At 50.0% G+C, this 23817-nt stretch overlaps 1 protein-coding gene across 1 annotated transcript in view; it reads right to left on the reverse strand.

The window, feature by feature from the left end:
* The window catches only part of SETD2 (SET domain containing 2), a gene marked incomplete at its 3' end in the record, with an annotated part of 35544 nt that continues 11945 nt past the window's right edge, over positions 219 to 23817 (reverse strand). Inside the window, 13 exon segments of the mRNA XM_021386004.1 lie at positions 219 to 330; positions 1436 to 1575; positions 2135 to 2269; positions 3459 to 4134; positions 6537 to 6714; positions 7801 to 7849; positions 14183 to 14818; positions 16670 to 16798; positions 17436 to 17570; positions 19193 to 19319; positions 21511 to 21608; positions 21910 to 21987; positions 23074 to 23197. Of these exon segments, the coding sequence (XP_021241679.1) occupies positions 219 to 330; positions 1436 to 1575; positions 2135 to 2269; positions 3459 to 4134; positions 6537 to 6714; positions 7801 to 7849; positions 14183 to 14818; positions 16670 to 16798; positions 17436 to 17570; positions 19193 to 19319; positions 21511 to 21608; positions 21910 to 21987; positions 23074 to 23197 (2617 nt within the window).

Raw genomic sequence — 23817 nt, forward strand, 5'->3', positions numbered from 1 at the left:
ACGGAACCCCCTTGAACCTATAGCAGTGTCCTAAAGCCTGCAGCGCCAATGGTCAGTACAGCTCATCCGGGGTCACTGCTGTCCCTCTGTCACCATCCCACAGCCACCACCCTGTAGCTTGCACACACGCTGCTTTGGCAAGCGGGCAAGCCCAGGATCATCCGTGTAGGCCACCAAGACGTTGGCAGGGAGCTCCCCTCGTTGACCCCCACGCTTACCTTCATTGGGTTTTCATCATAGGTTGGGGTCCCCAGGTCCATCTCCGCTTCGTGTTCCAGGCTGGCGTCATCCCCTGGGCTGTCCCACGTCGGAGGGTCCCACTGGGTTTGCCTGGGGAACAAAACAGAGCACGTCAGCCTCGGGAAGGGAACCGTTTTAAAAAAGAGAGCTTGCACCATTTGCTGCCACTGGTGACGCTGGCAATGGGACCGAGGGCAGCCGGCCACGGGCATGAAACACAGAAGGTCCACGATTGTGGTGAGGAGGGGCAGGAGACATCACATCAGACCTAAGGGAAGGGTTTAATGTCTGTTTCTGCAGAGCAAAGGGCAGCAGCCCCAGTGAAGGACCTGAAAGGCTCAACAGATGGAGGACACTCAGCTCGTGTCCGTGCATCAGGAGAGCATCACAGCTCGCTCTGACCCTCAGGCCAGCTGAAAAGCAGACTAAACAAAAGGGATGGGAAGAGCCCAGCTCCGCAGCAGCCTTGTTAGGTACAGAGGTGACCTCATGCAGCAACTGTTTTCCAGCTGTGAGCTCCGTGAAGCTGGGACGTGTGCTCCTCTGCATAACGCAGAACCCAGAGGGCTGCAGGGGGTCAGTGCTCCGAGCCTCTTAGGTTTGCTGACCTGCACCTAGAAATCTTTTTGCTTTTTAGGAAATGCCACGGAGAAACATGGGAGCGTGCTTGTTTCAAGCAGCTCCGTGTGCTTCAGCCCAGCACTTAGTTCTCCAGACAGTAATTACTGAACATGATGTCAGATAACTATTATTCAACTGCTAAGTAAAATGAATAATTCAAACCTGAAAATGGTACGTTCAAATTAGAAAATGCACGGACAAGTAAGACTTCCTTTCCTCTGCTGGCCCTGTCCAATCTGAAGGCATCCTAAAAGAAGGATTTACAGAACCCTTCCAGCACGTGTTCCTCTAAAAAAGCTCAAGATTAACTCCATTCCATCAGCAGTTTCTGGTGTAATTGCAGGACACTGATGAAGGAGGCACTCCTCACTGACAGCTGAGGTTGGGCTCGATGATCTTAGTGGTCTTTTCCAACCTTAATGATACTATGACTAATAAGCTCAGCCTTGTGTCCCCATCTCACAGCAAGGCTCAAGCAGAGCACCACCCCACCTGGCCCGTATTTGGAGGTGCATGGTGCCACTGCATCCACCTGCCCTCCACCCACCCCAATGCTTACCTCGTTATCGCTTACCTCGTTACCACGTGGTAGTAGTAGATCTTCCCCTCGGGGTCTCGGGCTGTTTTCCAGTTGGGAGGCAGGACGATGGTTTTGGGTTTGGGAGGGGATGGCGGAGGCAGGTCCAGGAGGTTGTTGCTCACCACAAGCTCTGGCTGAAAGCACACAGGTAACAATGCCAGAGGGCAGAGCAGAGCAGTCTGACAGCTCTGCCTCCCTGCAACAAAGTCTTTGCTGAAGGTAAAACTCAAAAGGGACATTAGCACTGCCCCAAGAAGTGACAGAACATTTCACTTTTCACCCAGTGGCCACTGGTAGCCACTTGTTCACACCCTGACTGTATGAGTACAAGCACTCTGTCACGGGTGCTCTTAGATTGCAGATTGCTGGGTTGGAAGGTTCTATGAAAGATCACAGAACCAAAGAATGGCTTGGCTTGGAAGGGTCCTTCAAGGTCGCAGAACCACAGAATCACAACATGGTGTGAGTTGGAAGAGACCTCAAAGCCCACCCAGCCCCAGCTGTGGGCTGGCTGCCACCCACCAGATCAGGCTGCCCAGGGTCCACCCAACCTGGCCTCGAGCACCCCCAGGGATGGGGCTTTGGGCAGGACAGCTCCCCAGTCCTTCTGCCAGCTGCCTGATGCCCCGGTCCGTGCAGAGGTGAGCAGCTCACACGGTGCCATCCATTCCCTGACCCCAGCTTGAGCCATACCTGCTGGATGGGTTGTGGCTGCCCGGCTGCCACGATGGTGGTGACGGCAGGCGGGGGCTGCACGATCACTCCCTGCGGGTGGGCCGTGTAGATCTGCTGCCCCTGGATGTACTGCAGGCCTGGCTGGGCGTAGCTCTGCAATGGAGAACAAGGGGTTGGGGTCAGTCAGCATCCTGGGCCTGGGAAGCCAAAGGGGACAGTTTCCCCTACAGTTTTCAAAGGAATCGCTTGCTCAGGACAATTACTCCATCAACGGTGGAAGGAAGTGCAACACTGAGCACAAAAGACTATTTCCCAGCACGTGTATGAGTAAGAAATCTTCCAACGTATCAAATGAGAGTGGGTATTTCAGAGCTTGTAAAGCAGGGCAGCACCATTGCCTGCCACCAGCACGCAGCCTGTATCCCAACGTGGCAGACCATGACATCTGCCCAGAGGGATCCCCAGGCTGGAGTTAGGGCAGAACATGAAGCAGCTGATTGGAGCCCTGCACCCTCCTTCAGGTAATCCCCCAACTTTACTGCTCCAACCTCACTCCCAATGTGCAATGAGCTCCAATGTCAAAAGCAGAGCAATTCTGACCAAACTGAGGTTCTCTGTGAAACCATTGGATGGGCAAGGAGGCCAAGAGGAATTCTGAACAAAAAGATTTCAGCGCTCCACTCAGCTTCACTGCAGCACATCTGGGTCTGCGCTCGTCCAAAATTCAAAAAGCTCCAAAAGGGGAAAAACACAGAAAAGGTACAAGAGAGAACCCCAAAGTGCTGGAAGACGTGGAGATTTTCCCTTCCAGGCACTGAGATCCAGAATATAAGTGTCTCCTCCGTGGGAGGTAGGAAAATGAGGTTGGGTGACACTGAGCTTTAGTGCTCAAAGCCATCAGCCAGGAAGAACTCAGGACCAAACGTAAGGCAAAGTTTCACTTTGTTCTTCCTAAAGCAATCAGTGATGCCTCTCCCTGCAAAGAAGTCAGCAAGATGTGCAGCAGAAACACCACCACTGGGTATTCCGAAATCAAAAATGAGGTACACCCTAAAATAAAAACCTGATGGGGATCAATGGGGAAATGGTGGCAGTGATGCACCACTACATCCAGGGGAAGGAATTCTCATATCCTGGGGGATTAATGGGGGATCACATCCCAGCCAAGCAGCAGTAACCACGAAGCAAACCTGTGCTTTACACAGCAATGCTGCCCAGCACTAAAGCAAATGAGGACGGCCCCTGGCAGGGTGACACAGCGTTCCACAGCTGCGGGCTGGTCCCTTTCTTCTGCAGGTGCTTTGTGCCAGACTGAAAAGGACACGTTTCCCCCGTGGGTTACCTGTACGATCGGCGGGGTCGTCTGCGAGTAGGGGGATGTCACCCCATAAACAGTCTGACAGGTCTGGCCCTGGTAATATATGGCTGGCTGGGATTGGGCTGGCGAGTACTGCTGCTGCACGGCCACCGTCTGCTGGCTGGAATCCCACACCCCGTAGCTCTGCCCTTGCACCGGTCCCGTGGTGGGCACGGGCAGGACGGCCACGTTGGGTTCTTGGTGGACCACGGCGTCGCTTTGTGCTACATACTGAGGGGTCGTCACCTCCATCGGCGTTGCTACATGTTGGACTACTGGGACCGGCTGGGGAGTGGGCAGGGTGGGTTCCACCGTGTGCCCCACCAAGGGCTGCGGGTGCTCGTACGCTGCTGGGGAGCACATAGAGTCCATGCTTGGGGTGGGCAGCAGCACCTTGCCCGCGTTGGGGTTGCTGGGGTCCACGTAGGCCTGCATGGGGTAGCCGGGCGGGTAGCCGATGAAGCTGTGGTGAGGCGTGCCATAGCCCATGGAGTCGTAGGGAAGGGGGGACGTCATGCCCAGGTTCTGCAGTTGTTGTTGTTGCTTTTGGGCCTCCCGTTGGGCCACCTCCTGCTCGAACAGCTTCCTGCGCTCCTCGGTCGACAGCTTGTTGCGGTCCTTGAGGCGGACTTTCTTCTTTGAGGATGCCGGCGTGTCATACCTGCAGCAGAAAGAAGAGGGAATCTGAGAATCATAGAATAGTTGGGTTGGGAGGGACCTTGAAGATCACAGAACCGTGGAATGGTCGGGTTGGAAGGAAAAGACCCCAGCAGCCCCAATCCCTGCCACGGGCTGGCTGCCCCCTCTAGGTTAGGCTGCCCAGGGCCCTATCCAGCCTGACCTTAGGGAGCACCAGGGATGGGGCACCCACAGCTGCTCTGAGCGGTCCCAGGTCTAACAGAACCTAGAGATGGGGGCAAAAACAGCAAGGAGCCCCCAGACAGGCTGGGTACCACTGCTCCAGCCCACGCTCACTTTGCCACTCCAGGTTCCAGAAAGCAGGAGCAAGGCACCCCAAACATCCCACAGCCTTATCTCTTTGGCTCATCTCACTGGGCTTCCAGGTGGATATGCCCCTGCATCCCTCCTGCTGCAGGCAAAGCCCCAGGCAACGCAGAGCCATGTGCCCTTCCCATGCTCCAGACAGATGGGCAGACATCACTAAGAAGAATGGAATTGCAAGCAACACGTTTCTGTTTAGAGTTACGCTATTTACTAGACCACAGTTTTAGCTTAAAAAAAAATGTAATAAAGCGTGGATGGATTTTTTTTATTTTTATTTTTATTTTTTAAAGAGTAAGGATTTTCATCCTGAGATGCAGCTGGAGGGATTTTTCCAAGGACTTAAAATATTTAAAAAAAAAAAAAAGCCTAAGGACTTTGATCAGACCTCAACTATGGAAAACTTCAGATCAAAGGTGGATATTTTGAGAAGTTACGAGTGTGGTAAAACAGGGATTACAAGCAGAAATGTTTTGCAGCCCTAAGTAAAGTGGATTCTACAAAGCATCCCCTATATTCTTAATATCCTAACTTGGTCTTCATGTGTTCAATTTACATATCAAAAGCACATTGCTACCAACACTTAAGAAGTTTCCTCACATTCCCAGAGTAGCTGCAAGCATCTGTTAATGTGAACCTTATTGACATGAAGAAGCTCAATTTAAATAATTAAAGTCTTTCCTGGCACTGCCTGGGGAGTTTACATGGGAGGCAGCTGGCGCGGAAGGACAGACAGAGGAAAACTGAGGATCTAGCACAGAGCGAGTCGCAGCGGTCTGGGTTCATCCCATCCCTCTTCTTCTAATTTGTTTTCAGTCTGCTCCAATCCTTCACGCTCCTCTTCCACCCCTTCCTCCTGCACTCACATTCCCAGGGTGGGTTTTGCCATCAGCCTTCTTGACAAATGCACCAAAGGGAGAACTGAGGCAAACTTATGGCAAAGGCAGCACCCTTGGGAACACCGGGGGTGGGGCTGGAGCTTCCCAAAGCTTGTGCTCACCTCTTCCCACCTTGCTTGGAGAAGAGCTGCTGTTCCTAGATGTAAAACCCCCTCCAGCCTGTTTTCCTTCACCCGGAGCACACCACCCACTCCATCCTTTCCCCTATCTCCACAAACATAGCACTTACTCAGCCCTCTCCTTCTGCCCCCAGCCCTCCGGGATGTTTACATCCTCCAAATGGGTAATTACGGTATTGAAGATTTGTGGCTTGCGTTTAATGCAGGCATCTCAAACTTTCCCACTAGGAGGACAAAAGGATGCTGGCGTGGCTGACTCACCAGCAATTGTTCCCTAATTGCTACGTTGCCTTAGATCCCATTTAACGGCCAGACAATGGAAAGCTGACTTCTGTAAAGGAGATTCCTTGGTGCTGCCTTTAATATGATCTCAAGCCTCCCTGAAACATGAGACGTGTAATATATTATTCCTTCTCTTAATGAAATAAGGAGCTTTTGAGTAAAGAGAACACGCAAGAGAAACAATGAAAAATGGCAACAGCCGAAGTGCCGCTGGGGTAACTTCAGCAGAGCCTGTTTTGCTCAAGGAGATGGGTTTGCTTTAGAAGTCCTGCCTGGCTTGGGCTTGCTGCAAGCTGAATTTCAGAACAGCACAACCCAAGCGCAAGGGGATTGGCAGTGTAGAAGGGCACGGGCTTGGAAGGAATTAGGGACATGGTTTAGTGGGCACAGTGGTGACGGGTGGACGGCTGGACTGGATCTTAGAGATCTTCTCCAACCTCTGTGATTCTTTGAGTTGGCATGGTGGTGATGGGTTGTTGGCTGGACTTCATCACCTCGGAGCTCTTTTCCAACCTTAATGATTCTACGACCCTGCAGATCCCTCTACACCTTTGCTCACTGCTGCACAAGAGCCACAAGAAGCACCACCAAGACCTCAGAGCAGCACAACTCCAGGCACAACCACTGCCCAGGGAACACAACTCATCACGCACAGAGCATTCAACCAAGACTTCTTCCGTCCTCTTCCCCATCCCTGCGTGCTTCCAAAGGCCACCGGGGCCAATTTCCCAGTGTTTTACCCTTGCCAGGGTCCAACTTGCCTGTCCTCGGGCCTCTTGGTGCCCCGCTCATACGCTGAGGCCGGAGGGGACAGCGAGTCTCGCCTTCTCTTCTTCTCCTTGCTCAGGCTCTGTCGCTCGGGATCCGTGCGGCTCAGGACAGGGTTCTTCGGTGTGGGAGTCTGATCCCTGAGGCCAGCTGCCTCTCTGCCTCGGTCAGCTGTTGGGAAAAATGGGTAAAAAGAGAGAGTTCTTATAGCTCAGTGCGTTTCTAGCTCCCTCTTGGAGTTTCAGTGGTTCCTCTGTGTTGGCCAACAGTGTCCCCATTCAAACAAATTGCAGGTTGTCCTGAATCAGCCTCAGGATTGCAGCGTGGCTAAAATAAAGCTTCCATTTCCATGTCTATTTTTAGACACTACTCCAACTTCTGAGCTGTTACCTAATGGATGAAAGTGCGTCACTCTTTCTCAGATACCATTCGTTTCCCCTCCTCCCATTCTTTCAGCAGGAAACCAGTGTCAGAGTGGAAAAGGCTCCAGACCTTAGCACAAATCTCCCCTAGTGCTCTGACACCCCAAAACCTGACTGCAAAGCAAGAACTTCCCCATGCATACTGTCACTGTATGCATGAGAATCTGTACTGAAAGACACGGAGCTGGTGGGCTCGGGCCTCAAGAAGCAGCTTTCAGATCAATGAGAAATCCCACGTGCCTCCTTGCATTCTTGCTTCCAGCCTCAGAGATAACTTCAGTTTTCACTCCAGGTTCCAAAGGGCTCTTCTTCCCACAGCAAATGCATTCATGACCTCATTACTTCCTCCTGACTCTAACAATGGTAAGTTAACATTTTGGTGCGGAGATGTGCTCCAAGGAAAGCCCTGAGCTTAAGAGAACAGCAGGACAAGACCCAGCCCTCCCCCAATGCATCCTGCATGTGGGTCACCAGGAGTGGTGCCAATGGCTCAGGAATGCCCTGGGATTGCTCGATGCCTTCCCAGGGGTTTGGGGGTGATACAGTCTGCTCTGGGTGCAGCTCCACGGGTGATGCTTGTCCCTCCATCAGCCAGGAGACCACTCCACGAGATCATGGCACAAAGCACAGGGAGAAGCTTCCACCTCAGAGCTCTTCCCTCCAAACAAACCTCACCTCCCTTGCTTGCAGCTGCTCATGCACCAGACATTTTAGGGATTTAGGGCTGGGATATGGCACCAGAAGCTCAGCTGTCAATGGGGAACCTCTTTTGACATCACACACTGGGAAAATTAATCCATTTTTTAAGAATACATGGAGAAATGTGAGTACGTACCACTGCTCTCCTTTTCTGCTTGACTCTTCTTTGGGATTCGGTACACCTCCTATAAAACAAGCCACAGGACAGAGTCAGGTTTTCAGTGAGAACACCCCCGAGTCTACAGGGCTGCAAGAATCAGAACTCATTGTTCTAGCAACTCAAAACTGCAATTTTAAACCAATCACCAAAAGAAAAAATAATGGTATTTGGAAGCCATGTTTTAAGCAAGTCATTGTGGTGCTTTCTATATATTGCCCTTCATCAGCACTTTGTGTCTGTGGAGTCTATGGGGTTTTGGTGCCGAGCGGGGCAGCTGCTGGTCAGGGACATCCCACCCTGCACACACCTGGATTTTGGCTGGGTGCTGCTGTGCAAAACCCCATTTTAAAAGTGCTATGTCACTAAAAGGTGTGACATCACTCCTAATGCCTTACTGCTTTCCCAGCACCCCAGCTGCCCTGGGTTCCTGACTCCTGCTCCACGGCAGCAATGCTTTGCTTGCTATGTCATTTAGTGATCAACAGCAAAGTCCAAACCTGAGCGAAGCCTCCTTCCATGAGCAGCATTAATCCTTCATACCCAACCCAACAGCAAAGGCAGCAGCAGCATTGTGATGCCTCTGGGGAAAAAACACCATGATGCCTTCAGTGCAGGAGCAAAATCTCCTTTAATTTAGGGCACGGATGTTGCTTGTATGTTTCCCAACCCTACATGACCTTTATTTTTGGAAAAATACAGTGATGAAATAATACCAAGCTCAGGTCTGTGGCTTGCGAACCCGTGCCAGCTTCCAGCCCACTTTGCTAAGGGCTCAGAGAAAATCTCAGAGCAAAACAAACTATTTTCTCTCAAAATATTAACTATCAACCTTTATTTGATTCAAGCTGGCTGGAAATGACATGACCCCTCCACGGGGCCGCCCAGCTGCAGCACGTTGCATCAGCAATATGCCCACCTCCAGCATTGCAGTTAATGAGAGCCCAGGTTTAAGTTAAGTCCTGCTGCTATTGTTTTAATCTAACCACGTGCCCCATGGGCTAAAAAACTCAACTTTCCTCTGGTGAAATAAAGAGAAAGAAATCCCACTGTGGTCTGCTCACAGGGCACAATCACTTCAGCAGTGCTGCTGTAGGTTGTAGAAAGTGACAGCAGCAGAGATTTTTTTTTTAAATAGGGTCTAATGCCTATTTTGTTTTTGCAAGGAGGGCACAACCCTGTGTCTGTTGAACCCCAGGCATGGAGGTGATGGGCTGATGGCCGGACCTGATGACCTTGGAGGTCTTCCCCAACCTTAATGATTCTATTTTCTCTCTTACTGCCTTGTGCTAGAGGCTTCCACAGTCCCCAAAGCACCCCAAGTGCTGCATTTTTCCCTTTTATTTCCTTCCCTCCTGCAGCACCAGCCCCTGAAAGCTCAACCTTGGAGCTGCGCTGGAACCAGGGAGCCAGCCCAGCCTGCTCAAGGATAAAGCAGCACGCAAGGAGAGAACAGACAGCAGCTAAAACAGACTTCCCAGCTCCAAAAAAGAATTCTCCTATTAAACAGCAGAGCATGCAACATGAAACTACTGGAAAAAAAACGATCCGAGCTAATTACGAACTGCTGCCTGGCAGCAAGCTGTTTATTTCTGGATGGCGGCTGAGCGTGCATCCAAGCGGATGCAGAGTGCCAGGATTGGGCTGGGGAAGAGCAGATGCAGCAGAGGCCTTGGAAGAGCAGCAGGCAGAGGGATGTGTCAGCACCGTGCTATGAAGAGCAGATGGTGGCCAAACAGACGCTCTGAAGAGCCTGGTTTATTTTGGGAAACGGAAGCCGCTCGCTGCTAAATAAATCAATGGGAGCGCCGCTAGCAGAGCCCTGAGTGCTCCGTACCTTTGAGAAGCGTTCTTAATGAGTTACCCAGAAAATTAGGTGCAGAAGGTAAAGTGATACGAGTGTCACGAGCGTAAGAAAAGAAAAAAATCCCTGAATGAGGCTGCTGGGTGCACACACACCGTCCTTGAGCCAAGAGAGAATTATCTCTAGTCTCAAAGGACACAGTGGCACAAGGAAAGGAAGAATGGGCTTAACTCAGCTCTTGCTGGAAGCTTCTCCGTTAGCTCTCAATTATTTTTGCTCGACAGCACTGAACTGGAGAAATCCAGCTGCTATAGGGCAGAGGGGCTCATCCCAAGAACGTGCCTAGAGAAGTTGTGGATGCCCCAATCCATCCCTGGAGGTGTGCAGTGCCAGGTTGGACAGGGCCTTGGGCAGCCTGATCTGGTGGGGGCAGCCAGCCCATGGCAGGGGGCTGGACCTGGGTGAGCTTTAAGGTCCCTTCTAACCCAACCATTCTACGATTCTACGATCTCCATCCTTGCACGCAAGCAAGAAGCTATAGGAGGGTGCCGAGGTCGTAGTGCCTGACCTCAAAGCCTTCCTTATGTAAAGACCAAAAAACCTCAGTGCAAGCAACAGCCTGGCCGCTCACCAACGCCTATTGTTTCCACAAACTGCTGCAAGTTATAACAAATGACAAACGTCCTCGTTAGGGCACGCGATGCGTGTGCCGGGATGGTAGCCAGTCGCTCCGGGACGGCTGTGTGGTGTGTGACTGGGAGAAGGGGCCACCCAAGCTCTGCTATCCCTATTGGGCTAATCATTATGTTCACAGAAAGGGTGTTTTGATGGCAAAACAGAAAGCCCACCTTGCCAAAGCCAAACAGTTGGGATATCACCTTAGCCCTGAACTGCTAAATACTTACGAAGTCAAAAGCGTTCAGCTAAAGCCCTTAAAGTCTACGTCACTTGCTTCTCCCAAAAAGTTTTTCTTGAAAGAAAATAATAATAATCTTCTCCAACTATTATGGAGGTTTGTGGAGCCTCAAAGCTATGACCTGCTTGGAACAGGCTGCCCAGAGCAGTTGTGATGACCCATCCAAGCAGCACCCAAGGCCATAGAAGGGGCTGTGAGCACCCGGGCTGTGTGAGGTGTCCCTGCCCATGGCAGGGGCTGGGCTGGGTGGGCTGTAAGGTCCCTTCCAACCCTAACCACTCTATGATTCTATGACTCCTATCCAGCTCTGGTTCTCTAGAGGACAGATTTTACATGCACAGACAGCAGACCGTCACTGGATGTCTAAGGAGTGGGACGTGGAGCTTCTGGAACTGCAGACCAGCTTTGGGTAAGTGGTGACGGAACCCAATGGGCAGACAGCCCTCAAACTATCAGCACGCTTAACACCAAATGTACTTCCTGTCCCTGCTGAGACTTAAACCTTCAAAAGGAGATAAGCTTCAGGGCAGGCTCCTAACAGCTTAGATCCCAGCCACTGGAGGCATGCACGTCCCCTTGGTGCTGCCAACCCTACTGAGAAGGCGAGGGTGACACTGGAAGATGCCAAGAAGGGAGAGCACCGGAGCCCTCCACCATTGCAGCATGTTTGTTCTGCTGTGGGTCTGGCTGCTGTCCTCAAGGCCTTACCTGCACAGGACCACAGCACGATCCTTGGGGTGCAGCAGGGTCTGATTTCAGCCTGGGGAAAGGGCTCACCACATGCTTGGAGAGCAGGACACGCGGGCACGAGCCCAGGCTGAAAACTTCCCCTATGGGGCGGGGTGGGTGTGTGATGTGGTGGATGTACGGCGGTGGCATTGCTCCTTGTGGGGCAAGGAGCAGCCCTGGGAGCCAAGGCAGCTGGCCTGTGTGTAGAGGTATAGAAAAAGATAGCTCACTTAATCCTTTCGTGCCAGGGGTCGGGATTTTCCCGGAGCGACGTCCATTGCCGGCAATGGACGCACCAAATTAACGTCGGCATCACTGAGTTAACCACCTCTGTCCTCTTTTCACCTATTAAATTGCTCATGCACCATCCAGCTTCCCAACCATCTTCCCGTTTCTTCACAGCACGCACGCTACGTTCTCTCCCTTCTTCAGCACGGAGTTGAAAATGGAGTTGAGAAAAGGTGACACATGGTCAGCTGGTGATGTTAACAAGCTCCTCGCTGCCCTGAGAAGCTGGATGGAAATGGGTGAAATTACAAAGGGGGTCATCAGCACCACTGGAGAGGACAAAGCTTAAGTCCCGAGGTTTCAGACCCCCCCCTCCCAGCCACCCCGGCCAGCTTCGTTTGGTCGTTTAGGGCTGCGCCGTCGTTAGCGCTAGGCAGCATCCCAACAGGTGGAAGGCGGACAGAAGCAGTTAACTCAGAGTGCCACGAGTGGGGGGGCAAGGTTTGCAGGAGAAAAAAAGGACTGTTCTGTTGTTACAGTTCTGCCTGACTGGGTGCAAACACCCTCACCCCGAGCTCACGCTGCAGAGGGCTGCTGGCAACCTCACAACAATAAATCCCTTGCAACAGACACAGAGGGGATGCGAGTCCACAGCCCAAAGTGATGGGTGAGGGCTCCCACTGTGCCCAACCCGAGCTCCTCCAGGCTCCAGAGATAACTCAGGCTGGGACCCGGCACGTGGTGGTAGCACGACAGAGCAATATTCAAGGGAAGTTCCTCATTTTATGCAACTTCCCACTTTTTGCCAGCGCTTTTGAACATGGTGAAAACTTCTGGCTGCACGTAAAAGATAGGGCGGGTGGTCCTGAGCAAGTGTATCTCCAGCACAGGACAGGAATTAGCTTAGCTCTCTGTTTCAACAACCCCAACTATCGGTGGTGAATGGGAAAGGGCCCTGTTTCAGCATGACCCCAAATTCAACCTGACAGTATCACTTAAATAAAGAACCCATAAGGCCCACACAAGGATCCTGCAGGTTAAAACTTAGAGAACAATATGCCACAGATCCACTTCGTAGAGAGGAGAGGGGAAGGAACACCGAGCACAGCCTAACTTTTCTACAGATATCCACTTCAGTTCACATTTTATATGGTAAAGCCTTTCTTCCTCTCCCAGTAAGAGGAATGATTACGCTCAACCAATCCTGCAAAACTAGGAGATGTTTCTGAAAAAGGCAAGATTTCTCTTAACTCTAGATATGTTTTAGAAATGTTAATGACTGCACCTGTGACAGCTAAACAACACGAGTGAAGGTTCAAGGACTCAAAGCTCCCTGTGGTCTCCTCCATCTGCACGTGGTACTGCATTATGGGCATCACTCAATGTTTTTATTAACCTCAATCGTTTCTCATTATCCATTTCAATCGGCAAAGCAACTCTTGACCTGTCTGAGGCATTGTAAAATGTAAATCTACTTAAAGATTACTAATTAAAACCGGGCAGACGCTTGATTAAGGGAAGGGCAGAAGACCTCCACCAAGACCTTGTTTGGTCTGGTAGGGACTCAGCAGCATCCCAGCTGCAGGGCAGTGGCACTGGGAAATGGCAAAGGTCCCTTTTTAATCCTTCTGACTTTGGTGGTGTTGGTAGGGACAGCACTTAGAGCCTCAGGGCTGGGCACTGCCTTTGCTTTGCTGGATCCACAGCAAACGTTGCTTTAACACTTGAAAAGCAAAGCTCCCACCCTCCTTGTTCTCCCAAGAAATATTATCCTATAGAAACAGTTGATGGATGAGAAGCTCCCAAAGACCTAATGAAACCTCCCCAAAATGCCTCAAGCACTGAGTGGCGAGTTACAGAACTGTGCCCTCAACCTCATACAAGATAGCTGTTGGCTTAAGATCAAGCAGCCAAGAAGGCAATCTACAGTGCTCAGAGACAGCTGCTCAGTCCTGGAGAAGGCAACCAGCCACCCTCAAACCCTTCTCTTGAGTTATCTGCTCTAAGAAGAGCTCAACGGAAGCAAAGTGGGGAGCAGCTACATTTAAAGGCTCAGATTAACATCCACAAATCTAGTATTTACCTGATCTAAACACTAACTACAAATACCTAGAGGTGAACCCACCACTAAAGCTGCCATCAAGAGCATGGAAATTGCTAACCCACGGTTTCTGGAGGCTTTCTACATTGCAGATGTAAAGCAGATGTTTGCAGAACAGAAAACACTGATGATCTTCTGATAACTTGAGAGTTGATGGTTGGTCAGTTTGTACCAACACTGATCGATATTGGGCCACGCCAACCAAAAATGCTTGTAGCCCTGTCGCCAGCCTTTTTATGACCAGCTGAGAACTTAGAGCTCCCCTCCCACCCTGAACAGTTTAAAAATTGTAACTAGGTGGTTGAGGTGTCTTTGTGGTGGCCATACTAATCTGCTCCTTTTGGTATGAAGCATGGAAAAACCTGGGAACCCGCTGTGAGTCACAGACAGGGTAGCTTGCAATGGAAGGATATATATAGAAAGCACCTGGAAAAGCTCCTTATGTACAAATAGCAATCTCAGTTGTCAAAATTTACCAACAGCACCCATCTTAGCCCTGCGTGCACTCAACCACAACATTGCTGCGTGTTGCTCAGCAAGGGCAGAGGAGCTGGAGATGCAGGTGCAGCAGGGTGCTTCTTACCTTCAGGTCTTTCCAGCTGTCGAGCAGCCTGGTGGCCAAGTCGCTCACATCCACAATTTTGTCCGTTTGCTCTTGGCTCCTCTCGCTCTCGACGTCAGACACTCCTTCCTCTTCGTCCTGAGACGGCGTTTCCATCGTGATGGGCTCCTCCAGCTTGGTGCCATTGCTCTCCTTGACCTCTGCTTCAGGCTCAGCCTCCAGCTCCTGGGGCTTGCTGCTCTCCACCGGTGTGTCCGCGGCCACTTTCACCTCCTGCTGCAGCTGCTGCTCCTCTGACACCTCCGTCGGGGCGACCTCCAGCTGGTCCAGGTCCTCTTTGCCTTCCTTCCCCTCCAGCTCGCTAGTTGTATCCGAGATAGCGCTGTCCATGCTGTTCTCACTTATAATTTTGAGCCTCCGAAACACCAGTTTCTTGGGGGTGTCCGTGTCTCCTTCAGCACTCTGCTTGGCGGAGAGCTCCGGCGTGTTGAGCGGTGTGTGAGCGCGCGACGTGTTCTCGCTCGAGTACCCATCGCCTTCGCTGAGCTGCGGGATGGCACTCTTGGTCTGAGCCCAGCGCTGGATGATGGGAAGCACCTTGCTCTCCTCCAGCATGTTCTTGGTGGGTATCGGCAGCAGCTCCAGCGTCTTCATTATCTTAATTGCAAAGACAGAATCACAGCTGTTAGGGCTGAAGAATTTACAGCTCTCTCCCACCTGGAACGATTCCCCTCTCTCAAGAAAGAATTGATGTATCAGTGCGAACAGGATCATAAAGTAGAATCGTAGCATCGTTAAGGCTGAAAACATCTCTAAGGTCACCAAGTCCAACCCCAACCCACCCCACCATGCCCACTGACCGTGTCCTCAGTGTCACAACTCCACAGTTCTCGAACACCTCCAGGGATGGTGACTCTACCACCACCCTGGGCAGCCGGCGCATCACCACTCTTTTGGAGACAAAGTTTTCCCTAATATCCAACCTGGTCACAAGCTGAGGACAGCAGCATCCCTCTTCCAGGCTGAACTGCAGTGGTAAACCACTGCTTTTTTGTTTGAGAGCAAGCAAACCACAAGCAGAAAGCAGTGAGCACAAACAAGGCTCAGGCTGCAATAAGCCAAGTTCAAAAAGCTCGGGCACTTACAGTTGGCCACAGCCATTCCCAGGACAACCAGCACAGCTCAGCAGGTCAAATGGGCTGTATGCGGCTGGATAGGTAGTAAAGAAAATCTCAGAGACTTCAGAATGTATACTGTAGTGACTTCAGCAGCCTCTCTCTCAAAACCAGAGCCCAAATCCCTGACAAACAATCTGAATCAAGAGACAGCCAGGCCTTTTCCAGTACTTGAAGTTGCCCAGCTTTTCAACTTGCTCCGCTTTAAAATCAGCCCTCCAGGAGCAAAGGACAGAAGATACTCTTGGGGCATTATGCTGGTTTCTGGCCATGGGCAGCCAATGGCCAAAGACCAAGTCTCCTAAAACAATGTAAAAAATAAAGGAGAAAGAACATGCAAAGTGTGATCTGACCCTTATCACACCCTCACTTGTAAAGAACTGCATAGAATTTAACAGAGTATATTAAATCCACAAAACCCACCAAAGTTAATAGTCAGTGTGGTGTGATCAGATGCATGGAGAGTGGAGACAAAGCCACCAAAGTCACAGAGACTCAGCTGCCCTCTTAACACTTGTGTGGAGCAGCTCTGGCTTTGAGAACAATGATGCTGAGTGTCTGAACCTACTCCAGTGCAACAGGGGTACTCAAGTCCTAATCAGAACAGTGTGCTGGATGCTTCTGAAGAGAAGTATATGAGTGCCAAAGCTGGCTTGCCAACAATGCCATCTCTTCACCAGTATGGGCTATGGGGCTGTGAGACATCATTCCTTGTGGGATCAGGAGGAAATGAGCACGGCACAACTCATTCAGAAACGCTGAAGGAGAAAAACCATGCTGAGCTAAGGAAGAAGAGGTGCCAGGCAGAGCCACCACCACCTCTGGGAAACAAAGGAGGAGCTGGTGACCCCGAGCTCTGCTTCTTGTCCCTGGATTCAGGGCTGGGCACACCACTCCGAAATCCACAGCAAAGTTCTGTAGATGCATCTTTAAGAAGGGAACTTCCATACTTTTTTTTTGCATGCGATGCTCATGTGCCTACAGAAAACAGAAGTATTAAAGCTCCACTTCAGCCCGTCAAAGCAATACCTCAAACTGCCTCTGTTGTTCAGCATGGAATAAATAAAGATCGCCGCCACTGCTGTTTAAGTCTGGCTCATGCCACTAACTGAGAAATCTAAGGAAAACCACAGAGGTAAATTCCTTCCATGTATTCAGAACTAAAGCAGAAGTTCCAGGCTGCGGCCGCGACGATACCTGCAGTTTGTTTGCACCGACACCTGGCGTGCCACGCGTCCATCAAAAACACACCATCAACATCCACACGCCGCGAGCGATTAGCGAAAATCGCCACGAAAGCTTCAGACCTGTCGGAACTCGGGGAACCACTGACCTCCAGCTGCAGCTTCAGGTTGTTGGCGGTGCTTCCCCTGGCGTCGCCCAGCTCCGTCATCCAAATCCAGAGCAGAGACAAGCCGTGGCACTCCAGGAAGGATTTCAGGCAGGACTGCGAGTGCGTGTTCTGCGTGGGCCAAAGTTACACAGAAGGGTCAGCAACTTGCAAACCAAAACGCTGCTTGTCTTCCATGTCCTATGGTGGCTGACTGCTGAGCTGGGTGGGTGCTACCTGGAAGACTCACACGAAGCAGAGAGCCAGGGGCAAGACTGGCACGTGCCTGATGCAACTCAGGCGGACGTGGCTGCTGGTCTGGGGGCAGCAATGCATGCAGCAGGAAGTTTACAGCCACTACTGGGCGAGTGGCTCATGCTGCAGAATAAAACTTCACTGGGTAACACACTGCCCTGTGGGCTGGCTGTGGGTGATTTGCACTGATTGAGAGGAATTCGGGATAATCTCAGAGATGTGACAGCTCTTATTTTAAGCTGACGTACTACTCGTGTACCTCTTGAATTCCTATGTAAGAGGAATGGTTTTGTTTCTAGAAACAGACATTTTACTACACAGCTCCACCAAGCAGAAAACCAGGGCAACCACTACACGCCATCTATGAACTAAGCAGAGCCACTCAGCTCACGCTTGGGGTGCTGGCACCAGTGAGAAACCCTTCTCATCGTATTTTCCCCTTCTTCTTCCAATGATAGCTTCAAGACATTGCTTACCCAGCAATTCCCTCTCGCTCCAGCCTGGAGCTGCTCACCTGGATGAGCTTGAGGCAGGTGAGCTTCTGCTCCAGGGTCTCGATGCGCACCATCAGCCGGGACAAGCTGAGAACTTGGTTCTTGTCCGAGAGGCCCTCCCCGTTCTCCAGCAGTGCCTCCAGCTCCCCGTCCACCTATAGGGAGGGCAGAAAGCCATCAACAGGCCACCCTACATGATGCTAAGAGCTCCTTCCCTTGGCCCCGAGAGGCAGCACAAGTCCCTCTCGACTCATTCTCACATACTGCAGGACAGAAGTCTGGCTTTAATTTGACTCAGTTTGGTTGGGTTGCTTTTATCTGGAATATTACGGTTTTCATTCAACGTTGTTTAGACCTGAAATCCCATACAGAAGTGCAGTGTTCCCACCAGCTCTGTTTACAACACCCCAAGTGGAAGGCACAGAGGGCAGCCTGTCCCGTAACTGTACCCGCACGCAACACCAAGGCATCCCCAGCCCTAACGAGCGTTTCTCCTAATGAAAAGCACATTTGAGATGTATATACACATCCATGCCATGTGCAGAGGCATTTCCTTGCCTCTGCAGGGGAATTTCCAAGCGTGTGCCCAAAATGCTTCTGCTTGGAAGTTTACCTTTTCACACAGGAAAACAGATGTGAACCAAACGACCCTAATTGTTTAATTGCAAGGATTCTTTAAACATCCAATTCACATTTATAACCATAACCAGTGTCTGCATTGCTCTCCACGCACACACCAACCTTCACTATTTAGCTCACTGCTCAGTGGCACCAAGAAGCATGTTAAACCCATTTACAAATGACTTCTCATTTCTTGGCTTCCTGACTCTCAGGATTTCAGCATGTGAAAATGAAGCCGGCGTTTTCAAAGGCAGCACCTCCCAAAAGAGCAGGTAACAAGTGCCATCAGTAGGAGCAAGGCTTTCTTTCCTCAAGCAGAGAATAATTCTGCTTCGTGGGAGGTAAAAGGAGGGCACATCACTTCTTCCTGAGTGCAAAGTGCTTCTAAGAACTCCTCCTGACTGCTTTCTGCAAAGTTTCCTGCATCCATAAATCCATCAGTGCCACTCAGTGCAGGCAAGAGGCTCATGTAACCACCTGAAGAGGATTATATGCATGAGGAGCTATAAAAAGGCTTTAAAAAGACTGCATTTCAATTCCTTATTTCATTCACATCCAGCTGCAGACACAACTGGAGCTAACTCGGAGAGAACACAGTGCGTGCTCACACAAGCTCCTTGGTGCAGACTTGCCTCTAGGCCAAAGCAATTAGAGGTTCAGATTTCACATCCCAGTTTGGGGATGGCAGCATTTTAGCTGTCCAATTTCAGGTAACGTCCTTAACAGTGCTGCATTTCAGTGACATTTAAACATCACCCAGCACACCAAAATTTTGAAGCCGTGTAGAATTTAGCGTGCTCTTCATTAAATGGGTATTGATGACATTGGGTGCAGCCACAGCTCCTCTCTGCTGGCACTTTGTTCTCAGTAATCCAGAGCAAGGAAACACATATATTCAAATAAAGCACCAAGAAAACACACGTGTCCAGGGGCCTCCATGGAATGCATTCATGGAAACTGAACCTCGAGGCTGTTTGGAGGCACTGACCCTAGAGCAAGGCTGTAAAGGTGAAACTGAAGGCACCACAGAGGACCATGCCCTGGGTCAGCCCTCTCTGATGCTGCCACTTCTATTGGAAAAATCAGAAGAAAAGAAACAAGAAGAAAAGCCAACAAAACCAACAAAAAAGCAGACACCCAGGCGAATCCCACTCACCGAATCCTTCTTACGGGAGCGTTCCTTCTTCATCTTCCCCCCTGCAGCCCGGATGCTGACCCTGTTCTCTCCTCCCAGGTAGCCCCGGCAGTTGGCTGAGCCACAGAAACATTTCTGAGCTTCTTTGCTGTTCGGGGGCAGAAGTAGCACGCAGTTAAACAATGAATCCATTGCACTCACAGCCATTGTTGTATCTTAATCCTGATATCGCAGTGACAAAAGACCACGAACCACATTGCCCAGACACTTCTCTTTTCTTTCCATTGTTTTTCAAATTCCTGCTAAGCAGCTGGAAGAAAATATGGACAACATTCACATCCCATCTTCTCAGATGGTTTGCACTGTCTTGCAAAGCAAGGCCCAGGCCCAACTGGCATTTCACCAGTTCTCTGCTCCTTGCAGAAGAAATGGACAGAGCCTTCCTGCACGGTGAGGCTTTTCACCCTGGCCACTAAAAATTCAAACAAACCCTTCAATTCTTCAACAGCTGCTGTGATTCCCTGTTGTTCCCACAGAAAACCAAAACCTGGTACAGTTCCAGGCCCTCCTCGGGTCAAGAAGCAAAATCCTTAAAGGAAAAAGTTGGAGAGTTGGGTCCACTAACCTCACACCACACCTTGCAATCAACCAAAATTACACAGTGGTGGCTGCCCAATCCCTGGAGACATTCAAGGTCAGGCTGGTCAGGGCTCTGAGCACCCCAACTGAGCTGTGGTTGTCCTCTGTTCATTACAAGGGAGTTGGATGAGATGGCCTTTACAAGTCCCTTCCAACTCTAATGATTCTATGATGCTTCTACAATATGTCAAAATTGCTTGAGAGCATGGTTTTTGATTGGATTAGTGGGCATGGTGGGATGGGCTGATGGTTGGACTTGGTGATTGTAGTGATCCTTTCCAACCTTAATGATTCTATCGTTTTATGTAATGTGCAGAACTGACTGGAGGTTGGCTGTGCAGTATCAGCAGTGAGTAAAAGAGAAGCTGCAGTGTCTTCTGTGAAGCAGAAGATGAGGAAGGAGATCTATGAGATCAGATCTAAAAAACTCCAGTGAGGTAGAGACTAGACAGGCTGACCTCAAGTAAAGAGGATACCAAGTCAGCCAATACAGCAAAAGACCAGACCAGGTGGAAGATGAGTGCAGTGAGCAGCCACTTGGAAGCTGGGCTGATGCACTCGGCCACCTACCTTAGGATGAGACCAACAGCCCCTAGCGAGGCCTAGCCCCCACCACCCACAGCACACAGCTCCACAACGGCTTGCATGGGCTGAGGCACTTTTTGATAAGCAAATTCAGGCTGACCAATCCCACCTTGGGATTCTAATGAGCTATCAGGCCAGGTACTGTTTCACCTTCAGAGATCTGGAGGTTTTCAAGAAAAGAGCAGATGTGGCACTAAGGGGCATGGGTCAGTGGGCATGGTGGTGATGGGCTGGGGTTGGACTTGGTGATCTCAGAGGTCTTTTCCAGCCTCAATGATTCTGTGGCCTATGCCTGACCACTACTTGGAACAGAAAACTACACGGCAGTATCAGACATTTTAGCATGAATCCATCTATAACATAACTAAAATTTCAGTTCTGATCCTTCTGCTTACACTGTTGCAGAAAGCAGGATCCAGAAGGAAAAAGAAGAAATGCTCACTAAAGAACAGTATCTGCTAAAGATGCCTGGGGATTACAGAGTAGATCTACAACTAATCCCATGACTGCATGTCGTTTCAAGACTGCTAGATGCCATTTTGTGCTAATCATGTTAATGAGAGTGAAATACTTCGCAGTACGCCTGGATGAGCAGCAATAGAAAATACTGAGCTCAAGTGCAGAGAAGAGAGCAAAGCCCACGCTGCAGCCTGCACATGTGCAGTCAGACAGAGAGAAGGAATGTGCTATCTGTTGGGCTTTTACAGCTCTTGCAAGTATTTGCAAAGTTGTAAAACAGCAGTGGTGGGAAAGAATGAAGAGGCTTTAAGAGCATGGCAAAGTCTAAAGCTCAGGCAATTAATAGATCGTGGAAAGAAACAGTCAGATCATTATCTGGGAAGTTTCCACTTGGGAGAGATGGTACGAAGTGAAAGAAAAAGAAAATAAAGTGATAGTGGAAAAGATGTCTTAAACGAAACAGAAAATTCCTCTCCCAAGCTCTTCCGTTTGAAACAGAGAAACTTTATCCAGCTAGCATTTCATGTAGTTGAATTCTCGTTCATTTCTAACTGTTCTCCTAGATGAGGCTCTGTTTTGGAGCAGGATTTCTTCATTGCATCAGTGCTCACAAAAACCCACTTGCAACACCTGAAGCAGAGAGAGATGGAACCTACCCGTATCTCTGGAACTGGTAATCAAAGGTCAGCTCAGAGCCCGACGGGACCAGCTTGGTGGTGAAGAACCCAACTCTGAGCTGCCCATTCACAGTCCACTAAGGCAAGGAAAAAAAAAAAAAAAGTGATAATGGTTATTAGAACAGACAGGTTTGGCTTCTTTTTTCATGGAATGAGCAAGACCCTTCACAAAGCAACAGCGATACATTTAAACTTTGCTAACTGAACCAGCCACGCTTGCCCATTTCAAAGGTGGCTGTTTATGTTCGACTAACAAGAAGCTACGCCAAAAAAAAAAAGACACACAGATAAAGGAGAAATGTCTTTCACTTGGAGCTTGCCAAGTCACAGGGCAGCAAAGTGAGAGGCAGCAGCAGCAGCTTTGATCCAGCAGTTTACCTTTTGTGTCTCGCAGTTCGGTTCACAGCTGTGGTTCATAAAACGAGAGCAGTTTCCTTTCTGCGTAGCATCTATGATCTGGAAAGGAAATAAATGACAAATATAATAAAACAGACTGCCCTCCCTAGGCACGAGGCAGAAATATTGAGCAGCATATCTAGGAACACAGCAGGGCCGAAGGAGAACACAATCGCTGCAGAAGCCACCCCCCTTTCCTCCTTCACTATCAGCATCATTTAATTAGGAGAGAATGGATTTTATAGGGATAATAAGTGCCCCCCCAAAAAAAGAAGAAAGTGGTATGTGCTTCTTAGTTTTCATTACGGATTGGTACTGAGTTCTTTGGTTTGGTGGAGATCCTCGGTTCGTAGCATCAGTTTCTGACCCTCTGATAGAAGGTACAACAAGCATCAGGGCTGGTGGAGCCCCACAGACTGTGTTTTAATGGGAGGATTGCTCCATGGAGCACCACGCTCTCCCTTTCTTAATTGGGCAAGACACCTCCATGCTTCCTTGTGATCACATCACAATCCCATGGCACCTACGAGGATTGCTTACGTGGTGGGCAAAAAAAAGGAAAAAGAGAAAAAAAGAAAAAGAACTTGGGAATATTTTTAGCTCATTTACTGTAAAAATCCCAAGACTCAAAAAATCTTGACAGAAGTGATGAGCAGAATTGGGTACTGCATTTCTATTTATACCCCTTGTTCCCAGCGAGCCAGGGCTCGAGGAAGGCAGTGCCACAGCTCTGCATGGCAGCTCCATCACTGCACAGACCCAAACCTGCAGATAAGCTGAAGCACAGATAAACCATTAAGAACTTCTGGTACGTGTGGGGACTCCACTGGCTCAAGGTGGACCAGCGTAGCATACTTCTGTGAACTGGGGAAGTAAGGAAACTTGGATTCCTGCTGTTATGTTTCCTGGGCTGGTTTATTTGGGTAGAAAAACCAGCAAATTCAGCTCCAAGCACCTCGCAGAGGTGTGGTTTCTCCCAGCAGAGCCCATTACTCCATCTTCTCCCAAGGTGGGGGACACGAAGACTACTTCTCCCACGTCACCTGTTCTAAAGGCACTGGGAAACTGGGTGCTCACACTGAGTTGGGGCTAAGCCACCAGCCAGCCCCTCTCAACGCCCAGCATGTAGGTGGGCTCCCTGCTCACCTCGTCATTCTTCAAAGCCATGAAGTAGTAGTGGATGTTCTTGTTGCGGGCATACTCCTTCACGCGTGCCTTGAACTCTTTGTGGTCCAGCACCTCCCCGCAGTACTCCAACACAAAAGTGTTTCTGCAAAGCACAAGGGGAAAAAAGCATCGCTCATCGGTGAGCAGTGAGCACCAGAGAATGGAAAAGAACTGCCACTGAGACAAGCTCCTCCTTTTGGTACAGCTTCAATTGCTACAGCACTCGGTACCAGCTTTAATCTCATGCAATTCAGATTAACTCATTTTTGATGCTGTCACACTACCAGGAGTATCAGAGCAAAAGGCCCAGAGACAAGAACAATGCTTCCCTATGAGCACTGACTGTTCTCTGCAAGAACCAAACTTCGGGGGCAACGTGCAGAGGAAAATAAAGAAAATTAAGGGAACATGCTGCTGGTGGATGGCTTTCCTAAAATGAATGGGAATGGAAAAACCTGCCTGCACCTTGCTGCTACGGCAGGCAAAGTGAGGGGTCGATAAAAAACCCTTTTGAATTCCAGGAAAGGTGAACCTTCAAGCAGAGATGGAGAGAACAAGCAGTTACCCCGACCCCAGCCTAGCACAACACACTGCTAAGCAGCTTTCCCTGTTACTTGTCCAACGTTTTCCCTTACTTAATGCCACTCTGAATCCTTCAACTCTTCCCCTCTCATCTGCTCTTAGTAGAGTATTTCTCTTATTGAGGAGCTATATCCAAATCCC

The sequence above is a fragment of the Numida meleagris genome, chromosome 2 (genome assembly GCF_002078875.1).
Source record: "Numida meleagris isolate 19003 breed g44 Domestic line chromosome 2, NumMel1.0, whole genome shotgun sequence".
NCBI classification, from domain to species: domain Eukaryota; kingdom Metazoa; phylum Chordata; class Aves; order Galliformes; family Numididae; genus Numida; species Numida meleagris.